The following is a 26,494-nucleotide window of genomic DNA, read 5'->3' on the forward strand; positions in this document are numbered from 1 at the left end:
AGGAGGATGCACAGATCCTGGAGTCTCCACTATTAGGTGCCTTCAGCTTGCTTACATTAAGGGCCAAGGAGCTCCAACAGAAATGCTTAATGTAACTAGAAATTTTTAAGTTCTCTGTGCAACTCAGCAAAGCTGAGCTCACAGCCTTCAGAACAGAGGGGGAAATCACTTCCTCCAGCTCTTGTGAATTTTAAAATTAAAAGTAATGAGAATGATTTCCATCACTGAACGGTTGCGAGGTGGGTGTGGCCCCCCCCCCCCCCCCCCCCCCCCCCACCCAGCCTCAGTAACGTCCGAGGGGCCTGGCTGGACCTCTCAGGCCAGCGGCAGGCATCTAGCCACGGCCCAGCAAGCCGCTGTCACAACCGCACCCCTGACCCAACGAGCTCATCCCACATCTCGAAGGGCCCCAGCCAACTCGAACCCCGACGGCCTGACAGCCAGGGCCGGGCCTGGGCTCCATGAAGGCAGCCGACTGCGAACAAAGAAGAGGCCCGGGGTAGCCTGAGAGGCCCAGGCCGAGCTGAGGACCCGAAGGTTCCTGCAGCCCTCAGGGGGTTGTGCCCCCGGCCCGAGATCTGCGGATGAGCCTCGACAAGCGCCAGCACGCCGTGAGCGCACCGCGTCGCGGACCTTGTTGGCGCACTGCAGGCTCTCCGGCGCGCACGCGGACAAAGAGGGCAGGGGTCCTGGCGGGTACCCGGAGCCGCGATCCCGCGCGCTTCCCGCCGCCCGACCCAGCGTTTACCTGTACGTCACTCAGCTCCACGCGCAGATACAGCTCGCGGTGTCGCTGAGCCCAGTAGACATGCGGCGTCAACACCTGATTCTCCATGGCCACACTGCCCAGGGCGCCAGGAGGCTAGGCTCGCTGCGCCTCGCTGCCTCAGGTAGTGCTCTGCTGGCGCGGGCAGAAAGCAGGCCTCAAACCCCAGCGCTCCTGAGCGCCTGCAACCCGGCACCTCGAGACACCCCACGCTCGCGGGCCGCGCCTGCGCAGTGACGCGCCGGGATGGCGGCGGCGCCAGCAATGGGCCTTGGCGCGAGCCGGGCGGGGGCGGGGCGCAGGCGGGATATGGGCGGTAGGCCGGGGCACCGAGACGCCGCAGCTCGCTGCGGCCGCCTAGGGAATTGGAATCAGCGGGTGGTCTGCTCTCCCCACTCGTCTTCAGGGACATGCTTTAAAATAAAAAAGGCTGGAGACTTATGGGGGACCGATCAGCATGGGAAAGGGTTTGGGACTGGTGTCTCTGGAAGGTCCCTCACATTCTGTTTACTGAGTACCTACTGTGTGCCTGGGTTTCAAAGCTAAACACTGGAACAACAGAAGTGAGACACAGTCCCTTCTGTCTTAGAACTCCCAGCCTATTAAAAGATGCAAGTAATTACAGATGAAATGAGGATAATAATGGTGATAGGGGACTTGGCGTGGGACCAGCGTGGAAGAGCGTTCCAAGAAGGGAAAATAAAGACCAGGGCAGCGCTGCCCAATAAAACTGTAGGTGATGATGGAAATATTGCCCATTGCGCTCTTTAATACGGTAGCCACTAGCCACATGATGCTTTTGAGTACTTGAACTGAATAACTGAATTTTCAATTTTACTCACTTCTGTTTTTTTGTTGTTGTTGTTTTGTTTTGAGACAGAGTTTCGCTCTTGTTGCCCAGGCTGGAGTGCAACGGCGCGATCTCGGCTCACCGCAACCTCTGCCTCCCAGGTTCAAGTGATCCTCCTGCCTCAGCCTCCCGAGTAACTGGGATTACAGGCATGCGCCATCGGCTAATTTTGTATTTTCAGTACAGACGGGGTTTCTCCGTGTTAGTCAGGCTGGTCTCGAACTCCTGACCTCAGGTGATCCGCCCGCCTTGGCCTCCCAAAGTGCTGAGATTATAGGCGTGAGCCACCGCCCCCGGCCACTTTTATTCACTTCTAATTTAAATTTAAATATCCACATTTTTGGTGGCTATTCTATTGGACAGTGCAGGAGACTGTCTCAAAAAAATAGGAAACTCAAACTAGAGACAACACTCATTTATGTCTTACTTAAGCTGTCTTGTCTGTATCGGCTTTCATCCCCAAGTTCTTCTGCAGCGAAGAATTTAACGGGAAGAAACATTTATATGAAAACTAGAGGCCGGGCGCGGTGGCTCACGCTTGTAATCCCAGCACTTTGGGAGGCTGAGGCGGGCGGATCACGAGGTCAGGAGATCGAGACCACGGTGAAACCCCGTCTCTACTAAAAATACAAAAAAATTAGCCGGGCGTGGTGGCGGGCGCCTGTAGTCCCAGCTACTCGGAGAGGCTGAGGCAGGAGAATGGCGTGAACCCAGGAGGCGGAGCTTGCAGTGAGCCGAGATTGTGCCACTGCACTCCAGCCTGGGCGACAGAGCGAGACTCCGTCTAAAAAAAAAAAAAAAAAAAAAGAAAACTAGAACTCTGGGACAAAAATGGAACTCATATTCAATCCTGTTAGCTCCCATTTATTTAGCAAAGTGATTCTGTTAGCACCCATTTGTTTAGCAGAGGGATCTAACGCTGAAAACAAATTCTGCTAGCTCTGTGGAAACATTTAGCTCAGGAGTGGACAGTATAAAATACAGAGAGTTTTCATATAATGAATGTGCTGAGCTCACAAAGAGTTTATGATGATAGGAACTGAGGGCCGTGGGAACCATCGTCAGACGTTTGAGAGCCAACTCTTGAGAACGGGATGGTGAAATGTGAGTAGGAATTTGACCGAGTAAGAACCAGGTAGGCCGTGGAAGCACAGGGTGCTTGCTTCGTTCACAGGTGAAAAGATGTGGATCAGGTGCAGTGGCTCACGCGTGTGATCCCAGCACTTTGGGAGGATGAGGCGGGAGGATCGCTGGAGCCCAGGAGTTTGAGACTAGCCTGGGAAAAATAGCAATACCCTGTCTCTACAAAAAATACAACAGTTAGCAGGGCGTGGTTGGCGCGCCCCTGTGGTCCGAGCTACTCGGGAGGCTAGGGTGGGAGGATTGCTTAAGCCCAGGAGGCAAGATCACACCACTGCACTCCAGCTTGGGTGACAGTGTGAGGCCCTGTCTTAAAATTTAAAAAAGAGAGAGGGTTGTGGGAAGAGGTTCTGCTGCTAGGGATTAAAGGCATAGATGAGAGAGGTCGCCCTGAATCTGGAAAGGCAGAAGGTGCATTAGGAAAGTCTTTGTTTGCTTCACTGAGGTGCCTATACTGTATCCCACAGACACATGGGAGCCAAGGAAGTTTGTTAACCTGGAGATTAGTAAAATCAAACGTGCTCAGCAAGAAAGACCTGTCAGAGAGGAGGAGGAATTGGTAGTAGGCAAAGCAATTGGAGACCAGTGCAATCTGCCAGGTATGAGTTGATGAAAGCAATGACCTTGACAGTCTTGAATGTTAACGATAAAATATTTTTTATGATAAAGGTATTTTATTGTATTGTGTTTACTACAATGCAGATGCAATATGGGGCACTTTTCAAAAAAATTGAGATGTAGTTTACATATAGAACATGGGTAAATCTTAAATATTCAGTTTAAGCTGAATTTTTCTATATGTATATATCCATGTAATTATCACCTAGATCAAGATCTGGAATATTTCCAGTATCCCAGAGGTTATTTCATGTTAAAATATCTTTGCCTCTCAGTAATTACTATCCTGATATATCACCATAGAGTCTTTCTTGTCTGTTCTGTTCTTGAATTTTATATAAATGGAACCTACAGTGTCTGGTTTCCTTTTTTCTTTTTTTTTTTTTGAGACAGAGTCTTGCTCTGTCGCCCAGGATGGAGTGCAATGGTGCAGTCTCGGCTCACTGCAACCTCGGCCTCCCGGTTCAAGCGATTCTCCTGCCTCAGCCTCCCAAGTAGCTGGAATTACAGGTGTCCGCCACCACGCCTAGCTAATTTTTGTATTTTTAGTAGAGACGGGGTTTCACCATGTTGGCCAGGATGGTCTTGAACTCCTGACCTTGTGATCTGCCCCCCTCAGGCTCCCAAAGTGCTGAGATTACAGATGTGAGCCACCGTGCCGGGCCTTGGTTTCTTTCATCAACATAATGTGTATGAGATTTATCCATGTTGCTGAGTGAATCAGTAATTCATTCTCTTTTAGTTTTTGGTTTTGCTCTGTAGTAGTTGACTATATAAATATACCGCAAATTATTTATCCATTTTCCTATTGATGGATATTTGTGTTGTTTCTAGTTTTTAGCTATTACAAATAAAGCTGCTCTGAATATTTCTGTACCTGTCTTTTGGGGATAAATGCCCTTAATTATTTTGGAATAAATACCTGTGAAGGGAATTGCTAGGTTACATAGATGTATGATTAGCTTTAGTAGGTATGCTAAGCAGTTTTACAAAGTGTTTTGGTCAATTTACATTCCACGGCAATGTTTGAAAGTTCTGGTTGCTCTATATCCCTAGTATTTTCAGTCTTTTTAAATTTAATTTAATTTTATTTTTTGATTTTTTTTTTGAGAAAGAGTCTTGCTCTGTTTCCCAGGCTGGAGTGCACTGGCGCAATCTCAGCTCACTGCACCCTCTACCTCCGCAGTTCAAATGATTCTCCTGCCTCAGCCTCCCAAGTAGCTGGGATTACAGGTGTGCACCACCACACCTGGATAATTTTCGTATTTTTAGTACAGATGGGGTTTCACCATGTTGTCCATGCTGGTCTCAAACTTCTAGGCTCAAATGGTCTCAAACTCCTGGGCTCAAGTGATCCTCCTGCCTCAGCCTCCCAGGCGTGAGCTACAGCGCCTGGCCTAATTTTTTTTTTCCAGCCCCACCCCCACCCCCAGCCAGTCTTTTTAATTTTAGCCATCCTGGTAGGTGGGTAATAAAAAATAGAATAATTTTAATTCAGTGTATTTGAAACCTGAGGCCTATCAGCTGACTTCTGCCAAGGTGGAAGCTATTGATATAGAAGAAGACTGAATGTTGGCATTTTGCCTCAGATGCTTCATAAGAAAGGTCCAGTGGAAGTGGGCCTATCCAGCCTGGTTTGACCACTAGTAACATACTGCAAAATGACTTCTTTAGGCCTGAGTTTCCACATTCATCAAATTAGGTGAATTTGATGAGTTAGATTTGGTTCCCTCTAATGTTCTTATCAGCTGTTTCTAAATTTTTCTGCAAAGAGACCCCACTATTATGGACCCCTCTCTCCCAGAGAAACCTAACAAGAAAAAAAATAGAAATGGAGAGAGGAAAGAGTATCATTCTGGTGAACTATAAAACTCCAGGGCGGGGCTGGGCGTGGTGGCTCATGCTGTAATCCCAACGCTTTGGGAGGCTGAGATGGGAGGATCGCTTGAGTTTAAGAGTTCGAGACCAGCCTGGGCAAAACAGTGAGACCCCATCTCTAGAAAAAATTTAAAAAATTAGCCAGGTGTGGTGGCATGTGCCTGTAGTCCTAGCTACTCAGGAGGCTGGGAGGATCTCTTGAGCCTGGAAGGTCAGAGCTGCAGTGAACTGTGATGGCGCCGATGCACTCCAGCCTGGACAACAGAGCAAAACCTTGTCTCAAAAAAAAAAACCCAAAATACTCTGGAAGGTGGCAGGGGAGATTAAAAGGCAGAGCCAAGTGGCAGTGCCAAGCTGAAATAGGTTGGGCTAAGAGTTTTATGATACTATCAATCAAATGAAAATGCAAATTTAGCTTTGTCTTTATGTCCTACCTTCTAGATGCAGCCTTCCCGGCCTCATGTGGCCCAGGGCCAGCTCTCCCTTCTCAGAGAATAGTCACCACTAACTACAGGAAGCATTTGCTGAGTACTTGCCATGGATGAAGCTCATTCCCAGGGCTGAAGGCTGATTTCCTGCCTTTGGCAAGGGGTCATACACATCCTTATTGTTATCTATGTATAAAATCTTCTATTCCTGGAAGAGGTTTTAGAAAATGAGCTGTAGAATTTGGCTGGATCCAAATCACCTAGGATCACCCAGCCAGTTATCCCTGAGCAAAGTCAGGTTTCTCTAGACGGTACAAAGCTAAGTGCGGAGAGGGAGACTGACTGGATCAGTGCAGGTATCTAATGGGGAATCCTCCACAGCCAGATCATATACATGTAGCCTCCCAACTCTGCCTGGAGAATGGGTATTGCAGGCAATCTTTACTGGGAAAATCTTCCCCTCTACCTGTCAATCTACAGTTCAGAAGCGTGAACTAAAAATGAAATCCTAAGCCTCACAATTGACTGAGCAGACCCCTTCTTGGCCAAGGGGACCCCAGAAAAACCTTAAAAACTGAGTTCCAGGTCATGATGGGATGGGAGGTCAGATATGCCTTCTTATACCCCCTCCCTTTTGCGGTTTAGACACAACGACTGACCAGCATTAATGTGAAAATAGAGAGCATAAGACTGATGGAACAACAACAAAAAATAATAATAAATAAATGTGTTTAAAGACTGATGGAATGGACTCTTTGTGGCAATATGATATCAAATTATAAATAAGACCTAAGGCCATGCTAGGCAAGAGTTAAGTCACACACCCCTACACTTAAAGAATAAACCATGTTTCACTGCCACAAGGTTTTTCTTTCTCTAGCAGCTAAACAAGCACTAGCCTTAAGATAATCAATATTAAAATTTCTAGCTTGCCCCTCATCAGACACTGGCCAACTGACCCCTTGTTCCACAAGCCATAACTATAGCTTTGATTGGACAAGAGACTTATTTCAGTAACCTTCTGCTGATAAGAAGACTATCAACCATGGACGAGTTCTGGCTAGTTTACAGAGGCTGTACATTTGAGTGCCTTTGTGTCCTGAAAAGACCTTTTGACATATAGGTCAAATTGTAATACATTTAAGTGTTAAGTCTCCACTGCAAGGTGAACATGGGTCATATGTAACATATATGTTTCTTCAATATTCGTGCTTCAGGACCACTTTCATGAATATTCATACCTCCTCCTGTAACGTGTTGCATATGTATGTTTGTTTAGCCAATCCATTCAGCATAAAGCTCCTGTCCCACCCCTTCATCCTTCAAAGTACCTGACTCTGGTCTTTACCAGAGGCTACACTTCCCAGCCTATCAGCATGGTGACCTTACAAGCTGTAACCCTTTATAGAAAATAAAGTCTCATTTTCTTTTCTTTCTTTCTTTTTTTTTTTTTAGACAGAATTTCGCTCTCGTTGCTCAACACTCAGGCTGGAGTGCAATGGCGCAATCTCGGCTCACTGCAACCTCCGCCTTCCAGGTTCAAGTGATTCTCCTGCCTCAGCCTTCAGGAGTAGCTGGACTACAGGTGCACGCCACCATGCCCAGCTAATTTTTGGTTTTGTTTTATGTTTTTTGAGACTGAGTCTCGCTCTGTCACCAGGCTTGAGTGCAGTGGCACAATATCGGCTCACTGCAACCTCCCCCTCCTGGGTTCAAGCGATTCTCGTGCCTCAGCCTCCCGAGTAGCTGGGATTACAGGCACATGCCACCACACCCAGCTAATTTTTGTATTTTTAGTAGAGACGGAGTTTCACCGCATTGGCCAGGATGGTCTCCATCTCTTGACTTCGTGATCCACCTGCCTCAGCCCCCCAAAGTGCTGGGATTACAGGCATGAGCCACTGCACCCCGCCCAATTTTTTGTATTTTTAGTAGAGATGGGGTTTCACCATGTTGGCCAGGCTGGTCTCGGACTCCTGACCTCAAGTGATCCAACTGCTTCGGCCTCCCAAAGGCTGGGATTACAGCCACCGTGCCTGGCCTTAATTTTTTTCTATTTTTAATAGAGACAGACATTCACCATGTTGGCCAGGCTGGTCTCAAACTCCTGACCTCTAGTAATCTGCCTGCCTCAGCCTTCCAAAGTGGTGGGATTAGAGGCGTGAGTCACTGCACCCGGCTTGATGGTTTTAAAAAACAGGAGTTTAGATGGGCGCAGTGGCTCACGCCTGTAATCCCAGCACTTTGGGAGGCCGAGGCAGGCGGATCACGAGGTCAGGAGATTGAGACCATCCTGGCTAACACGGTGAAACCCAGTCTCTACTAAAAATACAAAAAATTAGCCAGGCATGGTGGTGGGCGCCTGTATTCCCAGCTACTCAGGAGGCTGAGGCAGGAGAAAGGCATGAACCCAGGAAGCAGAGCTTGCAGTGAGCTGAGATTGCACCACTGCACTCCAGCCTGGGTGACAGAGCAAGACTCCGTCTCAAAAAAAAAAAAAACAACAAAAAAAACACAGGAGTTTCTCTGCAGAAGCTTTTTTTTTTTTTTGGTCTGCCACAATCCATGTAAGATGTGATTTGCTCTTCCTTGCCTTCTGCCATGATTGTGAGGCCTCCCCAGCCATGTGGAACTGTAAGTCCAATTAAACCTCTTTCTTTTGTAAATTGCCCAGTCTCAGCTATGTCTTTATCAGCAGCGTGAAAATGGACTAATACAACCCCCATCTCTACAAAAATTTAGAAATTAGCCAGGCGTGTTGGTGCATGCCTGTAGTTCCAGCTACTCAAGAGGTTCAGGCCAGAGGATTACTTGAGCCCAGTTCAAGATTATAGTGAGCTATGATCATACCACTGTAGTCTAGCCTGGGCAATGGTGCAAGACTTTGTTTCAAAATAAATTAAGTACATAAATAAAAACTTAAATATGAAAAAGAAAATCAGAGGGAAAGACTTTTTTTCTTTTCTTTTCTCTTTCCTTTTTTTTTTTTTTGAGACAGAGTCTTGCTCTGTCACCCAGATTAGTGGTATGATCACAGCTCACTGCAGCCATGATGACCTCCAGGGCTCAAGTGATCCTTCTGAGGAGCTGGAACTACAGATGCCGCCACCACGCCAGGCTAATTTTTGTGCTTGTCTTTTTTTTTTTTTTTTTTTTTTTTTTTGAGACGGAGTTTCGCTGTTATTTCCCAGGCTAGATTCCAATGGTGCAATCTCAGCTCACTGCGACCTCTGCCTCCCAGGTTCAATCAATTCTCTTGCCTCAGCCTCCCAAGTAGCTGGGATTACAGGCATGGGCCACCATACCTGGCTAATTTTTTTGTATTTAGTAGAGATGGGGTTTCACCATGTTGGTCAGGCTGGTCTCAAACTCTTGACCTCAGGTGATCTACCCACCTCAGCCTCCCAGAGTGCTGGGATTACAGGCATGAGCTACTGTGTCCAGCCAATTTTTGTACTTTTTGTAGAGACAGGGTCTCACTACTTTTCTTTTCTTTTCTTTTTTTTTTTGAGATGGAGTTTTGCTCTTGTTGCCCAGGCTGGAGTGCAATGCCGTGATCTCGGTTCACCGCAACCTCCGCCTCTGGGGTTCAAGTGATTCTCCTGTCTCAGCCTCCCAAGTAGCTGAGATTACAGGTGCGTGCCACCACCCCTGGCTGATTTTTGTATTTTCAGTGGAGACAGGGTTTCATCATTTTGGTCAGGCTGGTCTCGAACTCCCAACCTCAGGTGATTCGCCTGCCTCGGCCTCCCAAAGTGCTGGGATTACAGGCATGAGCCACCACGCCTGGCGGGTCTCACTACTTTTCCCAGGCTGGTTTCAAACTCCTGGGCTTAAGCCATCCTTCTGCCTCAGTCTCCCAAAGGGCTGGAACCACAGGCATGAGCCACTGTGCCTGCCTTCTTTTTTTGTTATTACAGTTTGGTTTGAACTACACCCTGAAAAGGGGTAAAGTATGGGGGGAAGTGGAAAAGAAACTGTAGACCCACCATATCCTATAATCAATGGCTGTTAGTGTATGTACTACATGCTTGTGATCTTTTTTCTCACCGAGATTATAAACCTCAATAGAGCACAGATTACCTCCTTTTGGTGTCCTGTAGTATCTAACACAACGTGCTTCAGAAAGTAGATGTTTAAAACATATTTGTTGATGATAATACCCAGTGCTAGATACAGATGGTTTTGCATCAACCCGGCCATGCTATCTCATCCACACCTCATGTGCTAGATAACTTGTCTTTTTCTGATGGGTCCCTAGAGTGCAGGGCAGCAGAAAGCCAGCTAGGGTTTGTCAACCACACAAACAAGACTTGGCAAGGCCACGGCCTGACTGATTCAGGCAGTAAAGATACATTGAGCCACTTTTATTTTATTTTTTTGTTTTTTATTTTTTTGGGACAGAGTCTCGCTCTTTTGCCCAGGCCAGACTGCAGTGGCGCTAGCTCGGCTCACTGCAAGCTCCACCACCCGGGTTCACGCCATTCTCCTGCCTCAGCCTCCGGAGTAGCTGGGACTACAGGCGCCCGCCACCACGCCTGGCTAATTTTTTGTATTTTTAGTAGAGACGGGGTTTCACCGTGTTAGTCAAGATGGTCTCCATCTCCTGACCTCGTGATCCGCCCGCCTCGGCCTCCCAAAGTGCTGGGATTACAGGCGTGAGCCACCATGCCCAGCCGAGCCACTTTTAGATTCAGGTAGTTTATTACTTACATACAGTGCAAAAGGAAAAATGCACAATGGTGATAGATGCTTGTGATCCTTGTCTCATACATCAAAAATGACAATACAGTTGACTCTGTATCTGTGGGTTCTACATCTGGGATTCAACCTAGCTCAGGTCAAAAGTATTTAGAGGCCGGGCGCGGTGGCTCACGCTTGTAATCCCAGCACTTTGGGAGGCCGAGGCGGGCGGATCACGAGGTCAGGAGATCGAGACCACGGTGAAACCCCGTCTCTACTAAAAATACAAAAAATTAGCCGGGCGTGGTGGCGGGTGCCTGTAGTCCCAGCTACTCGGAGAGGCTGAGGCAGGAGAATGGCGTGAACCCGGGAGGCAGAGCTTGCAGTGAGCCGAGATCGCGCCACTGCACTCCAGCCTGGCAACAGAGCGAGACTCTGTCTCAAAACAAACAAACAAACAATACAAAAAATTAGCCAGGCATGGTGGTGGGTGCCTGTAATCCCAGCTTCTCAGGAGGGTGAGGCAGGAGAATTTCTTGAACCCAGGAGGCAGGAGTTGCAGTGAGCCAAGGTTGCACCACTGCACTCCAGCCTGGGTGACAGAGCAAGACTTCATCTCAATTAAAAAAAAAAAAAGTCAGCCAGGCGCAGTGGCTCACAGCTATAATCCCAGCATTTTGGGATGCTGAGGTGAGTAGATTGTTTGAGGTCAGGAGTTTGAGGCCAGCCTGGCCAATGTGGTGAAACCCCATCTCTACTAAAAATACAAAAATTAGCTGGGCATGGTGGCGCACGCCTGTAATTCCAGCTACCTGGGAGACTGAGGTGGTTGCAGTGAGCTGAACTGAGATTGCGCCACTGCACTCCAGAGCCTGGGTGACACAGTGAGACTGTCACCAAAGAAAAAAAAAGTAATATATGTGAGGAGGATGTGCATAGGTTACATGCAAATACTATGCCATTTGATATCAGGGACTTGAGTACCGCTGATTTTAATATCTGCCAGGAATCCTGGAACCAATCCCCTGCAGATACCAAGGGACAACTGTACTGAAACAAAAGGGGCCAGATGACTGCAACGTGAGTTGTGAGATACCCTGTTGAACGGGAGCCAATTCTAGACTGCGGCCAAATGATTTTGTATTCGGCAGTGCTATTCTGAGGGAGTGGGGAGAAAGCCCCACACCTCATCAGAAACTGTGAGGAGAGGAGAAGCTGTCTCCTGACTGCCTCCCTGAGGAGGTTGCCTCCAGGTCCCTATCAGCCTCCTATTTTCTTCTGTTCTAGGAACATCACACAGCATTCTGCTAAGACTCAGAGACCCCTGGATTCAAGCCTATGCCTATGATACATGCAAGGTGGCCAGCGTTCCATGGTGGACATGTTCCTCTACAGCTTTCTCAGGGTTTGAAAATAAGAATAAAAATCAAGAACTCTGGCCGGGCGTGGTGGCTCACGCCTGTAATCCCAGCACTTTGGGATGCCAAGGAGGGCAGATCACGAAGTCAGGAGATCGAGACCATCCTGGCTAACGGGGTAAAACCCCGTCTCTACTAAAAAAAAAAATACAAAAAATTAGCCAGGCGTGGTGGCGGGTGCCTGTAGTCCCAGCTACTGGGGAGGCTGAGGCAGGAGCATGGCGTGAACCCGGGAGGCGCAGCTTGCAGTGAGCCGAGATGGCACCGCTGCACTTCAGCCTGGGCGACAGATTGAGACTCCATCTCAAAAAATAATAAATAAATAAAAATAAAAAAATAAAGAAATCTGGATTCCAATCTAGTCAAATCTGTAATTAGCCATGTGATATAAGCAAGTATTTTATCTGTCCATGGCTCTTTTTTTAAATGCATGAAATTATATATTTTTAATTGTTTGCTTTTGTGGGGAGGGGGCTCTATCTCTTCTTATTAGGCTATAAACTGCATGAAAACAGGGGCTTTATCTACTTTGTTCACTATTGTGGCCTCGCTGCTTAAAACAGTGACAGGCACAAGGCAGAGATTCAGCAAACACTTGTTGAATTAATGAAGTGCAAGATATTTCTCTGTATTGTGTGTGTGTGTGTGTGTGTGTGTGCATTTAAAGCCTTTAAAATCTGCTCTGAGGTCATTTGGAGAAAATTAATAGAAGAGACCCAAGGAAAATGACTTCGCCTTTTTTTTTTTAAGGGAGCTCAACTTTAAAAAGCCTGAGGGAAGGCTCATTTAACCTCAGAGTGAATAATTATATACTGTGGAGTGGAGCATAGTACCCAAATGGATTTTTTATTAGTGCTATTATAATAAATCCTAATGACACACGACTCTGACACATTGTTCTTTGTAATAATAGAAAATAGGGGAGGCTCCGCTTTTGCACAGTTTTGTTGTACACCTGCTACTTTCCTGGATATCTTCCTGAGTTCCCTTTTTCTCAGCCAATATACAGTGTAGACCAGGAAAGAAATTGCAAGTCAAGGGACCTGCCTCTGGCTCTGATTATAACAAGTCATTCACTTCTTTCCCCTAGGCCCCAGTTTCTTCATTTTATGTGTTAAAGTGCATACCTTTTTTTTTTTTTTGAGACAGGGTCTCACTCTGTCACCCAGGCTGGAGTGCAGTGGCGTGATCTCAGCTCACTACAACTTCTGCCTCCCGGGTTCAAGCGATTCTCCTTTCCTCAGCCTCCTGAGTAGTAGCTGGGATTGCAGGCGCCCGCCACCATGCCAAGCTAAGTTTTGAATTGTTTGTAGAGATGGGGTTTCGCCATGTTGGCCAGGCTGGTCTCGAACTCCTGACCTCAAGTGATCTGCCTGCCTCAGCCTCCCAAAGTGTGGGATTACAGGCGTGAGCCTCCATGCCCAGCCGGTTTTCTTTAATTGCAATTAAGTGAAATGTATTATATCCCTTTTAGAGGTAAAGAAATTATGGCTCAAATAGATTGAGTGACCTGCTAAAAGATCGCTAGTTAATATTAGAGCCAAGTTTCGGACTCCAGGTTCAGATTTCTTTCCACCACAACAATGAGACGCTTAGATCTCCAAGGCCCTAGTCCCTTTCCTCAATATCATCTCGTTGAAAGGGGAGGGATTTACCCTGGTTTGCTCCCAGCGTCTAAGGCTCTCTCTGCCTGGCACATGGACAGGAATTTTGTCTATTTTGAGCAGGCACTCAATATATGTTATTTATTGACCACAGACGCGCCACATTTTGCCTTGTGACTTTCAAGTCGCTGTTCCTTTCTGGATTTCATCTCTATCCCCTGCTCGGCCCAGTCGCCACCCCGCGCCTCCTTGGCTCCTCCGGCCACTAGACTGCGCTGTGGTGTTGGACCCCACCTAGCAGACAGCGGCGCCCTTCTTGGCCCGGCTGCGCCTTCGCCAGTCGGAGAGCGGATCGCGAGGAACCGGAAGTGCTAAAGCCTCCGAGGCCAGGCCGCTGCTACTGCTGCCGCTGCTTCTGAGTGCCGCGTTCGCCTCCTGGGTTGTCACCGGCGCCGCCGCCGAGGAAGCCACTGCAACCAGGACCGGAGTGGAGGCGGCACAGCATGAAGCGGCGCAGGCCCGCTCCATAGCGCACGTCGGGACGGTCCGGGCGGGGCCGGGGGGGAAGGTGCAGTATCCGCCCCCCTCTCCTTCTCCTGCGCCGGCGAGGCCTGGGCCACGGCTCACCAGGCCCTCTCCGCTTCACCGAGGGACTGCTTGGCGCGTTCTCAGGGTCAGCGCGCTTTGCGGTTTACCCGGCGCGCCGCCCTGCCGAGGGCAGAGCCGGTGGCGGCCCCCCGCCCCCACTTGCCGGAAGAGGAAGCCGAGGCTCTGAGATTCCGAGTCAACCACCGTTCACTGGGCGGCCCCTGAGCTCTGGGCGCTGGCCTCCTGACTTCCACGTCCGTTATCTTAATTGAGTCTCGCTGGGGTTGGGAGGCCGGGTATTGTCAGCGCTTACAGATGAGGAAATGGAAGCCCACAGAGGCGAAGGGATTTTCCTTAAGTCCGACTTGGCAGATGGGCTTCGGCCTCAGATTTTCTAGTTTCCCAGCTGGTCGTCTTTTTTCTCTCCTGCATCATGCTAGGTCGATTCCCTCCCTGCTCACTGCCCCCTCCCATTCTGTTCCAGCCACTCGCAGCAGGACACTTTCCTTTCCTGCCACACCTCTCTTCTCACACACTTTTCTTCTAAGACTTGGCATTCTTCCCATCTCCCTTCTCAGTATTCTCTGCTATGCCTCTCCTCTTGTTCCTCATTCATAGTTTTTCAAGGTCTTTGCCCACTCTGTGCTAATGAACCTCTCAACTAGGTGTGGACCCTAAAGAATGAGATAGCTAGGCTTCAGTGAGGCTTTAGGTGTTTAAGTGGACGGCTGTTTGGCCCTTGAGTTAAAAATTAAGGAATTTCACTTGAGTGGGTCCAAACTCAAGAGTCCTAAAGCTGTTTTCTGAGTCAACATGCTCTATTTCTGAGTGAGGGGCTTAGTGCTGTGAGGTGTCTTGACATCTTAGTCCATTGTTGCTGTGCTGGCATAACCTCGTTGTTTTTCCTGCACTTGCCACTTAGCTTTTCCCACCCCATCCCTTCATCACCTACTTGGGCTATGGGATCCCAAAATTAAAACTGATAGAGTAACATGTAATAGCAGACCTTCCTTTTTTGTTTTTTCCTAAGCCAGAATTTCAACAAGTTTAATGCTGCTTTTTCCGGAGAAGTTACCTATTTAAATTATTCTCAGAGTAATGCAGCAAGAAAAAAAGCAAAAATGGAATGCACTTAAGATGAATAGAAAATTGTTTATCTCGTGAAAAATCTTAAGTTATTAAATTCAAGTTAATTCCCTTTCTGCAAAAATGGCCTGTAACTCTTACTGGCTATCCTCCTGAGTTAATTCTATCTCCAACCAGCTTGATAGGACATTATTATGTAAAAGAGGAACAGGAATAGGCACATAAAAATAAATTTTATTAATCTGCCGTTTTTGATGATTTGCAATAGTCACTGAGTAACTTCACATCTGTATGCCTTTTGTAACTCTTTAAAGCCTTTCCATGATTTTCCTTTGTCTGGACACCAAAGTTTACTGTTAGGATATTCTTTTGACTATTGGGCTACACATCTCTGAAATAAAATAATTCTTGAATTCTGATAACATAAAATGCAGATACAAAATAATGTAGGCATTATATATTGCCCCAAAAAGTGATATTTCGGTATCAGTTTTAACTACTATTTTGGGGCTTCTCTTTTTGGCCACATATGGTCCATCTTAATGATCAAAGTCTTATTATCTTATTTCATTATCCTGGTGAGCAGGCTTGGATGGTGAGAAAAGGAAAGATTCCTGTGAGGAGCAGGATGAGCAGAGGGATTCTATGCTTGAAATTGAGTCACTTGAAAAAGATCTCTTTGAATGTGGAAGAGATCTGAGCAGATGAAAATAAAATCAGGTAGGCACCAGGGAAACTACTTAAGTGACGAGGTAGGTGGGGCAGTGAAATACATGCACTGTGCTGAGAAGGTACACTGACCCTATATTCCTATTTTTGACATTAGGAAATTCAGGTCACCTATTTTGAGAATGTGTTTGTATATAATCAGGAATTAAGTCATTTACCAAACATCTGCACAGATTACCAATATTATATAATATTGGGTATATTTTAGAAATACAGGATGTACATTTGCTATGACCATACAGAATAGCAGACTCATTTGGACTGTACAATGTTTGTACATGTACATGCAAGTATGCATGTGTATGCATAGAATGTCCAGGGCTTAATACGATTCAGGAATACCAGATAATTTAAATGTAAGCTAATGTACCTTTTACATAAGAAAGATGTGACCTGAATGATAACTCAAGAAGCTGGGCATGACTCACGCCTATAATCCCAGCACTTTGTGGGCCGAGGCAGGAAGATTGCTTGAGGCCAGGAGTTCAAGACCAGCCTGGGCAACATAGTGAGACCCCCAGCTCTACAAAAAAGTTTTAAAAAATTAGCCAGGCATGGTGATGCATTCCTGTGGTCTTAGCTGCTCAGGAGGCTGAGGCATAAGGATCCTCTGACTCCAGGAGTTGAAGGCTGTACCACTGCACTGCAGCTTGGGCAACAGACTTGTCTAAAAAAAAATAAACTGGACAGTAAGGCTTGGGAGGAGGTCTTTCTGTTGAGCTTCCCTGTTCTGTTCCCCAGCCCTATTCTTGCAAGCACTAGTTTGCAGGTGAACTTCCAAACATAACACAGGAGAAGTTGAGAAAAATGAGCCCAATTTGTATAGGTTCTTTTCTCATTTGTCCCTCAGTCCATTAGATATAAAACTGGGTCCATTGGCCGGGCACGGTGGCTCACACCTGTAATCCCAGCACTTTGGGAGGCCAAGGCGGGTGGATCATGAGGTCAGGAGTTCAAGACCAGCCTGGCCAAGATGGTGAAACCCCGTCTCTACTAAAAAATACAAAAATTAACTGGGCACGATGGCAGGCGCCTGTAATCCCAACTACTCGGGAGGCTGAGGCAGGAGAATTGCTTGAACCTGGGAGGCAGAGTTTGCAGTGAGCCGAGATCACGCCACTGCATTCTAGCCTGGGTGACAGAACAAGACTCTGCCTCAAAACAAAACGAAAACCACAACAACAAAACTGGTTTCCTTGACATTTGGTAGAAAGTAGGCCTCCACTAGCTAGCTTTTATTAGGGCAAGTAAACAACATATATAACCACCACAGTCTTACACTGTCAGTAAATATCAGTGTGCTGGATACTCCTTGAACTAAATGACTTAATTCCCTGCCAAGCTGTTTTGGATTTTAGTCATTTAAAGTGAATGCTCGCTTGTTACAATGATACAAGCATATCTGATGTAACTGTCTAGTAGGTTTTCTGGCCACTTTGTTACTGTTATATTGAAAACGGTGACATAGGTAACTGTAGCATGAAAAAAGATAAAATAAGCTGCACACACAGTTCATTCAGTTCTTGGGCATGCCAGTAATGTGTGCTTAATGGACTAATTCACAATCCATACCTGCTAATAACTTTTAGTCTGTAGTAGTTACTATGAATTTATGTTAGCCTTCAAATTTGGGCTTTAAAAAAGATAAATGTACAGCCTTGTATTTATTATTATAGAAGTAGTTAATAATTATGTTAAGTTTGGTTGCATAAATGCAATTTAGTTTATCTCTCAAGTCCACGTCTTTGACATTTATTAGTTCAAAAAGAGCAGATTGCCCAGAATTTTTATGTTCCTTTTTGGCAGTGTCATGAATAATATATGTTAGAATACACACTGGTTTATGATAACACTTTTTGTTATTTGATACTTCGCTCATGTTAAATATTGGAAAAGATAAAGGAGAAATGCAACTTCTGGATTTGTGAAATAAGAATAAACATTGGCAGATGAGATATTAACAAACACTATTTAGGGGTTGAACCGGTAAACCCCAGTTTATACTTTTATCAAAATACTGTTGGTACAAATATTAAATGCTTTCTGTATCAACTACTTCAGCGAATTAAAGCCACTTTAAGATAGTATCTTTTTTTTCTGCCATTTAATCAGTATATGTTGTATGATGGGTAAGAATAGTCATATAAGTTTCCTTAAAATACAGAGTCACCAGGCTGGGCGCGGTGGCTCATGCCTGTAATCCCAGCACTTTGGGAGGCCGAGGCGGGCGGATCACGAGGTCAGGAGATCAAGACCATCCTGGCTAACACAGTGAAACCCCATCTCTACTAAAAATACAAAAAATTAGCCAGGCGTGGTGGTGCATGCCTGTAATCCCAGCTACTCGGGAGGCTGAGGCAGGAGAATGACATGAACCTGGGAGGCGGGGCTTGCAAAGAGCCAAGATCGTGCCACCGCACTCCAGTCTGGGTAACAGAGCAAGACTCCGTCTCAAAAAAAAAAAAAAAAAAGTAGAATCACCACAAATGATCATGATAGTGGTGTCTAGGCAAGAGCAGAAGACTCAAAAATGCATCAGCCAGTTAAGTGTTTTGTTTGGCTTTCCATTTAAAAGGAAACTATATTATCTTGGGTAAGTACCCTAGGGAGGTTATTACATGCACGTTATTTTTGACAATTTTATTACCGTTCTCATTTGTTGTGGTTATTTCTGTTAGCTGAAGAAAATCCACACTTACCAAATGTGTTACTTTTTAAAATGCAAAACACTTAGCTTCCTTGGCAGAGTTAGCTTCACTATTGACATGCTCTTGGGTGGAGCATAGCAGCCAACTGGCAAATGGCCTGTTTCCTTCCAGTGTGGGAAAGAAAAGGGAGTTTTGGCAAGAAATACCTAAGGAGAGCCTTTTATAAAAGCTACCAAAGGGATTTATAGGCACTGTGAAGTAGACCTGACCTCAATTTTTTTTTAATTTCATTTTTAAACTGAACACAGAGAAGGGAGAGCTGTTGCTTTTCTTACTAGGTTTCATTGCTGCTGTGCTAAAAAGCATTTTTTTCTTGCCCTCCCCACTGCCCCGCTTTTTTTGACCCTATCAGAGAATCATTCTGATAATAGAAGACAGACCTGTGAACAGCTTCATGTGCCTTGTTTTTCTAGGAAAATGCAACATGGCAGCAGCAATGGAAACAGAACAGCTGGGTGTTGAGATATTTGAAACTGCGGACTGTGAGGAGAATATTGAATCACAGGATCGGCCTAAATTGGAGCCGTTTTATGTTGAGCGGTATTCCTGGAGTCAGCTTAAAAAGCTGCTTGCTGATACCAGAAAATACCATGGCTACATGATGGCTAAGGCACCACATGATTTCATGTTTGTGAAGAGGAATGATCCAGATGGGCCTCATTCAGACAGAATCTATTACCTTGGTGAGTACAAAGTCATAGTTTCTGAGAGAAAATGATCTCTTAAGTCAAACTTAAAGTCTAGGTATAATTGACACTCAAAGTTTGATGAATAAATAAATTAGTGACTTTTGGTTCCATTAAAGAAAAAAGCCTTATAATTTGAAGAATTCTATTTTGTTGTATCACATTAACTTTATTTTTACTTGTAGGTAACAAATCATGAATTGATCATGATCATTTTTCAAAATCAAAGATGCCAGAAATTGCTTCTTCCTAAAGCTAGCTTGAAATGCCTTTCTGTAGATGGTGTGATTAGGAAAACAAACAATAAAACCATTAGTTTGTTCCCACTCAACAGCTGCTGCTTTTGTTTTTTTAATCCAAGGCTGTTTTTGGTCTCTTCTTCCTGAGTCCATTCACTCCAGATTTAATGTCTGCCTAAATTAAATATGTTAATCTACTGATTTACTTTCTTGTTTGTTAAATTTTTAAAGGTAGGTTCCTTCCCCTCCTCCAAAATTTTTCCAATATAAGTTTTATTCGTTTATATGAATGTGTGCGTATATGTGTTTTATTTATTTGTGTGTGTGTGTGGTGTGTGTACGTGTGTATGGAGATATTAAAGATGTTGTCTGCATGAGTTCATAATTATAGATTTTTTTTTTTTTTGAGAGAGGGTCTCACTCTGTCACCCAGGTTGGAGTGCAGTGGCACACTAATGGCTCACTGCAGCCTTGACCTCCCAGGCTCAAACAATCCTCCCAAGCTGGGACTACAGGTGCACACCACCACGGCCAGCTAATGTTTTGTTTTTTATTTTTATTTTTTTTATAGAGATGGAGTTTTTCCGTGTTGCTCAAGCTGGGATTCATTTTTCTTTAAATAACTTCATAATATTCCATTATATAATTGTGCCATATTTTACTTAACCAGACCTCTAATAATGGTCACACGCTGCCACAACCAGCTAATTTTTTGAATTTTTTTGTAGAGACGGAGTTTTGCCATGTTGCTCAGGCTAGGATTCTTTCTTTTTTAACAACTTAGAATATTCCATTATGTAATTGTGCCATATTTTACTTAACCAGACCTCCAGTAATGGCATTTAGGTTTTTCTAATCTGTTGTTACAAAAGATGAGGAAGTGAATATCACTGTATTAGATCATTTTGCACATGTGTGAATATACCTGTAGAACTAATTCCTAAGAGTGGAATTGCTGGGAAAAAGGGTATATATATTTTGAATTTTGATTGATATTACTGAACTCCCCTTTCAAAGAGGTTATAGAGTTTATACTACCATCACATTACCTCAGATTATCTATTTCCCCATGCATACACCAATAGTGAGTAATTAAACTTTTTGATCTTTCCCAGTCAGATTAGCGAACAGCAGTTTCTCATGGTTTTTATTTTATTTCTCTTATGAGTGAGGTTGAGCATCATTTCACATGCTTAAAAAGCCATTTGTGGCTGGGTGCAGTGGCACATGCCTGTGCAATTCCCAGCACTTTGGGAGGCTGAGGCTGGCGGATCACTTGAGGTCAGGAGTTTGAGACCAGCCTCGCCAACATGGTGAAACTGCGTCTCTACTAAAAATGCAAAAATTAGCCAGGCATAGTAGTACACACTTGTAATCCCAGCTACTTGGGAGGCTGAGGCAGAAGAATTGCTTGAACCTGGGAGGTGGAGGTTGCAGTGAGCTGAGATGGTGCCACTGCACTCTAGCCTGGACAACAGAGTGAGACTTCGTCTCAAGTAAAGAAAAAAAAGCCATTTGTATTTCTTTTCTGTGCATTCACAGTCTATAATATTTGTTTTTTTTAATTGGGTTGGGTTTCTTTTTTATTTTTTAAAGTTCTTTTCTTTTTCCACCCAACCCCTGAAGAGGGTTTCTTTTTCTTAATGATTTGAAGTCTTTTATATAGTAAGTGAATTAATCCTTTGTGGGATTGTCCCAAGTTTGTTTATTTTTTAAATTAATTATTAATAATTATTATTTTTTGAGACAGGGTCTCAGTCTTCTAAGCTGGAGTGCAGTGGCATGATCTTGGCTCACTGCATCCTTGACCTCCCAGGCTGAAGTGATCCTCTAGCCTCAGTCCCCCAAGTAGCTGGGCCTACAGGCGCGTGCCACCATGCCCAGCTAATTTGTGTATTTTTTTTTTGTAGAGACGGGTTTTGCCATGTTGTCCAGGCTGATCTGGAACTCCTGAGCCCAAGCAATCTGCCTGCCTCAGCTAGGATTACAGGCGTGAGCCACCGCACCTGGCCTTTTTTGGTTTTTGTTTTTTGAGATGGGGGTCTCACTCTGTTGCCCAGGCTGGAGTGCAGTGGTGTGATCTTGGCTAACTGCAACCTCCACTTCCCAGGCTTAAGCCATCCTCCCATCTCAGCCTCCCAAGTAGCTGGGACTATAGGCACACACCACTATGCCCAGCTAATTTTTGTATTTTTGGTAGAGATAGGGTTTCACCATGTTGCTCAGGCTCATCTCAAACTCCTGAGCTCAAGCTATCTACCCACCTCAGCCTCCCAGAGTGCTGGAATTGCAGATGTGAGCCGCTACACCTGGCCAGAAATATTTTCTTTTGTAAGAAATTATACATTTTTGAGAGCCCTTATTCCAATGTGGTATGCTTAGAAGAAGCTCTATTATTTAGTAACAAGCATTTTGTTACATTAGCATTTTACTTTATCGCATGCTTAATTTTTCCTCTTGTTCTTTGTCATGCTATCCTAAAGAGAAGCAAGACTCATTGATACTGTTGCCTGAAGACATGGGCCCAAAATGACTGCTGTAGCTCTAAAGACCAATAAATACCATTAGGAAAGAGTGGAAAAGCCCATTTGTGCTTATGTCAGAACATAGAATGTGCTGGGGAAATTTTTACTGGTCATGGATAAAGCCAAGGCAGATATTATGGAACTAGGAGCATATAGGGAGGGGCAACTGAAATGATTGTGGGGGAATGGCTGTTACTGAAGAGAGAAGAAAACCAGTTTTGTCTTTTTGTTTTAATATTTGAAGACTGAAGGCTCTTAGAAGGAGAATGGTTAAGGAGGATATGATCACATTTTGTAAAATTGTGAATGGTATTGATAGGTGACCACAGTCTTAAGAATTCTATAACAAAGCAACTTGGGAATCTACAAAGTAGATTTTACACAAAATTGAGTGCTGAAGTAAATGTCAGCTGATATACAACTTTTTACTCCAAAGGTAACATAAACTAATTAGAAAAATAAGAGGATAAAAATTGTGGTTATTTGGGGGCTTATCCTCAGCATTTGCAAGGGTTAGCAAGGGAGTTATCGTACCTTTCCCGAGGCTACCTTCTGCTGGCATTAATAATTCAGAAACACAGGTTGAGGATCTCTTTCACCCAGGAGATTTCTTGTTATTTCTGTGTGATTTATTTTTTCCTTCCTTCACTCCTCCAGCTTTTTGGAAGCAATACCCTTTTTTTTTTGAGATTGAGTTTTGCCTTTGTTGCCCAGGCTGGAGTGCAGTGGCGTGATCTCGGTTTATTGCAACCTCTGCCTCCCAGGTTCAAATGATTCTCCTGCCTCAGCCTCCCGAGTAGCTGGGATTACAGGCATGTGCCACCACGCCCGGCTAATTTTATATTTTTAGTAGAGGCAAGGTTTCTCCGTGTTGGTCAGGCTGGTCTCAAGCTCCCAACCTCAGGTAATCTGCCCACCTCAGCTTCCCAAAGTGCTGGGATTACAGGTGTGAGCCACCGCAGCCAGCCAGTAATACCTTTTTAGAGTAGAAAGGCTTTGTTTTACCTTGTTTATGTTTTCTTTGGTTCATATCTTCATAACCATAGTGTGTTTCTGTCACTCTTTTATATGTAACTCACTCTACACTGCTGTGACCTTCCCATCCAGTTATCACACGATTTCACAGAATAGATTTGGCTTCTGCTTAATTTAGACCTTTTTCCTTTGCCCTTCCCCAATAAAGGACAAAGAGATTTTCAGCAGATCAGATGCCAGATTCTGTGTTGTTTTAATATTAGTATACTTTTATTGGAAACCCTAAAGATCTTAATGATTATAGTTACGGAACTTTTTTTTTTTTTTGAGATGGTGTCTTGCTCTGTTGCCCAGGCCAGAGTGCAGTGGTGTGATCTCGGCTCACTGCAATCTCCGTCTCCTGGATTCAAGCAATTCTCCTGCCTCAGCCACCCAAGTAGCTGGGATTACAGGCACATGCCACCACACCCAGCTAATTTTTTTGTATTTTTAGTACAGACAAGGTTTCACCATGTTGGCCAGGCTGGTCTCAAACTCCTGATCTCAAATGATCCGCCTGCCTTGGGCTCCTGAAGTGCTGGGACTACAGGCATGAGCCACCACGCCCAGCCTACAGAACTTTTATAATGAATAAAAACTAGAATTCAGTTAAATCTATGTGTTTCCAAGTAAGCACTTTAAATGTTTCAGAAACAGAAGAAACAGTAATCTGAAGTTGTTACATTGGAATCTCATGAGCCTGTTGCCAACTTGTAAAGGACTCACAATTTTCAAAAAATTCTGAAAATAGTACTTAACTTTTCTCTGCACAGCAACTTACATACTTTTATATTTATTTTGAAAGGGAGTAAGATCTGAATACCAAAATGAAACCTGAGCATTTTTCTTTAAAGCCTCAGATTTCTTTTTGTTGTTTTGTTTTTTTGTTTGTTTGTTTGTAAGTTGGGATCTTGCTATGTTACCTAGGCTGGTCTTGAATTCCTAGGTTCAAGTGATCCTCCCACCTTAGCCTCCCAAGTAGCTGGGATTATAGGCATGTGTACTGTGCCAGGCTATCCTTGGTTTTATTGAAAATTTTTATAGCATGTGGCATAAGCACATTCTACTTGTTAACATTCATTATAAATCCCATAGAGTGCAAAATATTGCAGTGTATAGAAGGCATTATGTACTTAACTGTAGTAAGAATGCTATTCGAAAAAATAATAATAAATGATTGCTTTCTCCTATAGCCATGTCTGGTGAGAACAGAGAAAATACACTGTTTTATTCTGAAATTCCCAAAACTATCAATAGAGCAGCAGTCTTAATGCTCTCTTGGAAGCCGCTTTTGGATCTTTTTCAGGTAGGACTAAATGTTGTTATTGCTATGATTTGGTGTATGTATTCAGATACTGCATTTATTTAGAGGTTGGGATTTTATATTTGAAGTAGATGTAAATAAAAAAAAATTAAAACATTTTTATGTTTTTGCATGTGTGACCCTGAAATTCCATTTAATTCTTGATATCTGAAACTAAGAGATAATAAAATTCAATTTTTTAAACTGCTTTCTCCCTGTTTAACTGCATTTCTCTTCATAAACTTTGTACTTAGGTAGTTCTCACATTTTTTAAAGGAGTTGTTCACAGAAGAGAACTGATAAATATTTCCAGAAAGGCTTATTTATATATTTTAATTGATTTTGTATTTCTAAAGCTCAGTAACAGCACTAAAATAAAGGTACAAAGTTCAGTTTTACCTTCCAAATAGTATAATTCCATTTATGTAAAATCAAAGATTGGGGTTTTATTTCCCCCAATATTTTATCTTTATTTTTTCTTATTAAAAACTATTTATATATAATATATTTAAATACATATATATTATATATATAATATATATTTAAATATATATGCATTATATATAATATATAATATATTTAAATATATGTATTTTACATATAATATATTTAAATATATATTTTATATATAATATATTTAAATATATATATTTTATATATATTATATATATAAATAGTTTTTAAACATATATATATGTGTGTGTGTGTGTAATAAGATGGGGTCTTGCTATGTTGTCCAGGTTGGTCTCAAACTCCTGGGTTCAAGCAATCTGCCTGCCTCGGCTTTCCACAGTGCTGGGATTGCAGGTGTGAGCCACCTCACCTGGCCAATTTTATCTTTAGATAAGAAAGTAAATTGTTGAAAATATCCCAAAGATAATGTTTCTGTCCAATCGTTTTCTTCTTTGGTTCTCATTATTTTTACAGTGAGTATTTATTTATTTATTATTATCATTTTTTTTTTGAGATGGAGTTTTACTCTTCTTGCCCAGGCTGGAGTTCAATGGCGCAATCTCGGCTCACTACAACCTCCGCCTCCTGGGTTCAAGCGATTCTCCTACCTCAGACTCCCAAGTAGCTGGGATTACAGGCATGCGCCACCACGCCCAGCTAATTTTGTATATTTAGTAGAGCCGCAGTTTCACCATGTTAATCAGGATGGTCTCGATCTCCTGACCTCGTGATCCTCCTGCCTTGGCCTCCCAAAGTGCTGGGATTACAGGTGTGAGCCACCGCGCCCGGCCTTGGCCAAATATTTCTTAATTGAATAACATGAATGTGCTGTTTCTCATAGAAATTTAAAAAAAAAAAACTTTTATAACAACTAATCTTTTTTTTTTTTTTGAGACACAGTCTTGCTCTGTAACCCAGGCTGGAGTGCAGTGGCCAATCTCGGCTCACTGTAACTTCTGCCTCCCAGATTCAAGTGATTCTCCTGCCTCAGCCTCCCAAGTAGCTGGGATTACAGGTGCACACCACCATGCCTGGCTAATTTTTGTATTTTCAGTAGAGATGGGGTTTCATCTTGTCGCCCAGGCTGGTCTCAAACTCTTGGCCTCAAGTGATCCACTGCCTTAGCTTCCCAAAGTGCTGGGATTACAGGTGTGAGCCACTGCACCTGGCCACAACTAATCATTCTCACTGCAACTATTTATCATGAACATTGCCCTTTACATGGGCATGTGACTTTTCTTTAAAACAAAAAATTTCTTATTCTAAGACCAGTGTCTTTAACTGAAATAACGATAATTTTCTCATAGAAAAATTGGCAAAACTGTTTTAAACTTTTATAATGGAGATTTTTAAAGCATACAAAAGTAGAATAATGTGAAATATTTTCAACAAGGATTAAATCTTAGGCATCAGTGTTGATCATAGCCCTACTAACTTCCCCTCACAAACGCCCACCCCTACTGCTCAGACTATTTTTTTTTTTTTTTTTTTTTTTTGAGACAGTCTCACTCTGTCGCCCAGGCTGGAGTGCAGTGGTGCCATCTCAGCTCACTGCAAGCTCCGTCTCCCGGGTTCACACCATTCTCCTGCCTCAGCCTACCTAGTAGCTGGGACTACAGGCACCCGCCACCATGCCCAGCTAATTTTTTGTATTTTTAGTACAGACAGGGTTTCACTGTGTTAGCCAGGATAGTCTCAAATCTCCTGACCTTGTGATCCGCCTGCCTCGGCCTCCCAAAGTGCTGGGATTACAGGTATGAGCCACCGCGCCCGGCCCT

General features: G+C 44.0%; 2 protein-coding genes across 3 annotated transcripts in view; one reads left to right on the forward strand and one right to left on the reverse strand.

Annotated features, from left to right (window-relative positions):
- HACD3 (3-hydroxyacyl-CoA dehydratase 3) overlaps nucleotides 1-1,004 on the reverse strand; it is a 48,043-nt gene extending 47,039 nt beyond the window's left edge. The window contains exon 1 of the mRNA XM_032175173.2: nucleotides 749-1,004. Within this exon, the coding sequence (XP_032031064.1) occupies nucleotides 749-835 (87 nt within the window). The 5' untranslated portion in view covers nucleotides 836-1,004. The remainder of the gene's footprint in view (nucleotides 1-748) is intronic.
- On the forward strand, nucleotides 319-24,394 carry LOC131381173 (dipeptidyl peptidase 8-like). 2 transcript variants are annotated; one of them, XM_058427640.1, is made up of 5 exons: nucleotides 319-890; nucleotides 2,653-2,720; nucleotides 3,224-3,355; nucleotides 18,910-19,179; nucleotides 24,154-24,394. In XM_058427640.1, the coding sequence occupies exons 2-5, from the start codon at nucleotides 2,711-2,713 to the stop codon at nucleotides 24,327-24,329; spliced, it is 588 nt and encodes a 195-aa protein (XP_058283623.1). In that variant the 5' UTR covers nucleotides 319-890; nucleotides 2,653-2,710; the 3' UTR covers nucleotides 24,330-24,394. The 2 variants fall into 2 exon arrangements, with proteins under 2 accessions (XP_058283623.1, XP_058283622.1); XM_058427639.1 differs by lacking the exon at nucleotides 2,653-2,720.
- Nucleotides 24,395-26,494: the final 2,100 nt, after the last annotated feature.

The sequence above is a fragment of the Hylobates moloch genome, unplaced genomic scaffold (genome assembly GCF_009828535.3).
Source record: "Hylobates moloch isolate HMO894 unplaced genomic scaffold, HMol_V3 SCAFFOLD_14, whole genome shotgun sequence".
Classification (NCBI taxonomy): Eukaryota; Metazoa; Chordata; class Mammalia; order Primates; family Hylobatidae; genus Hylobates; species Hylobates moloch.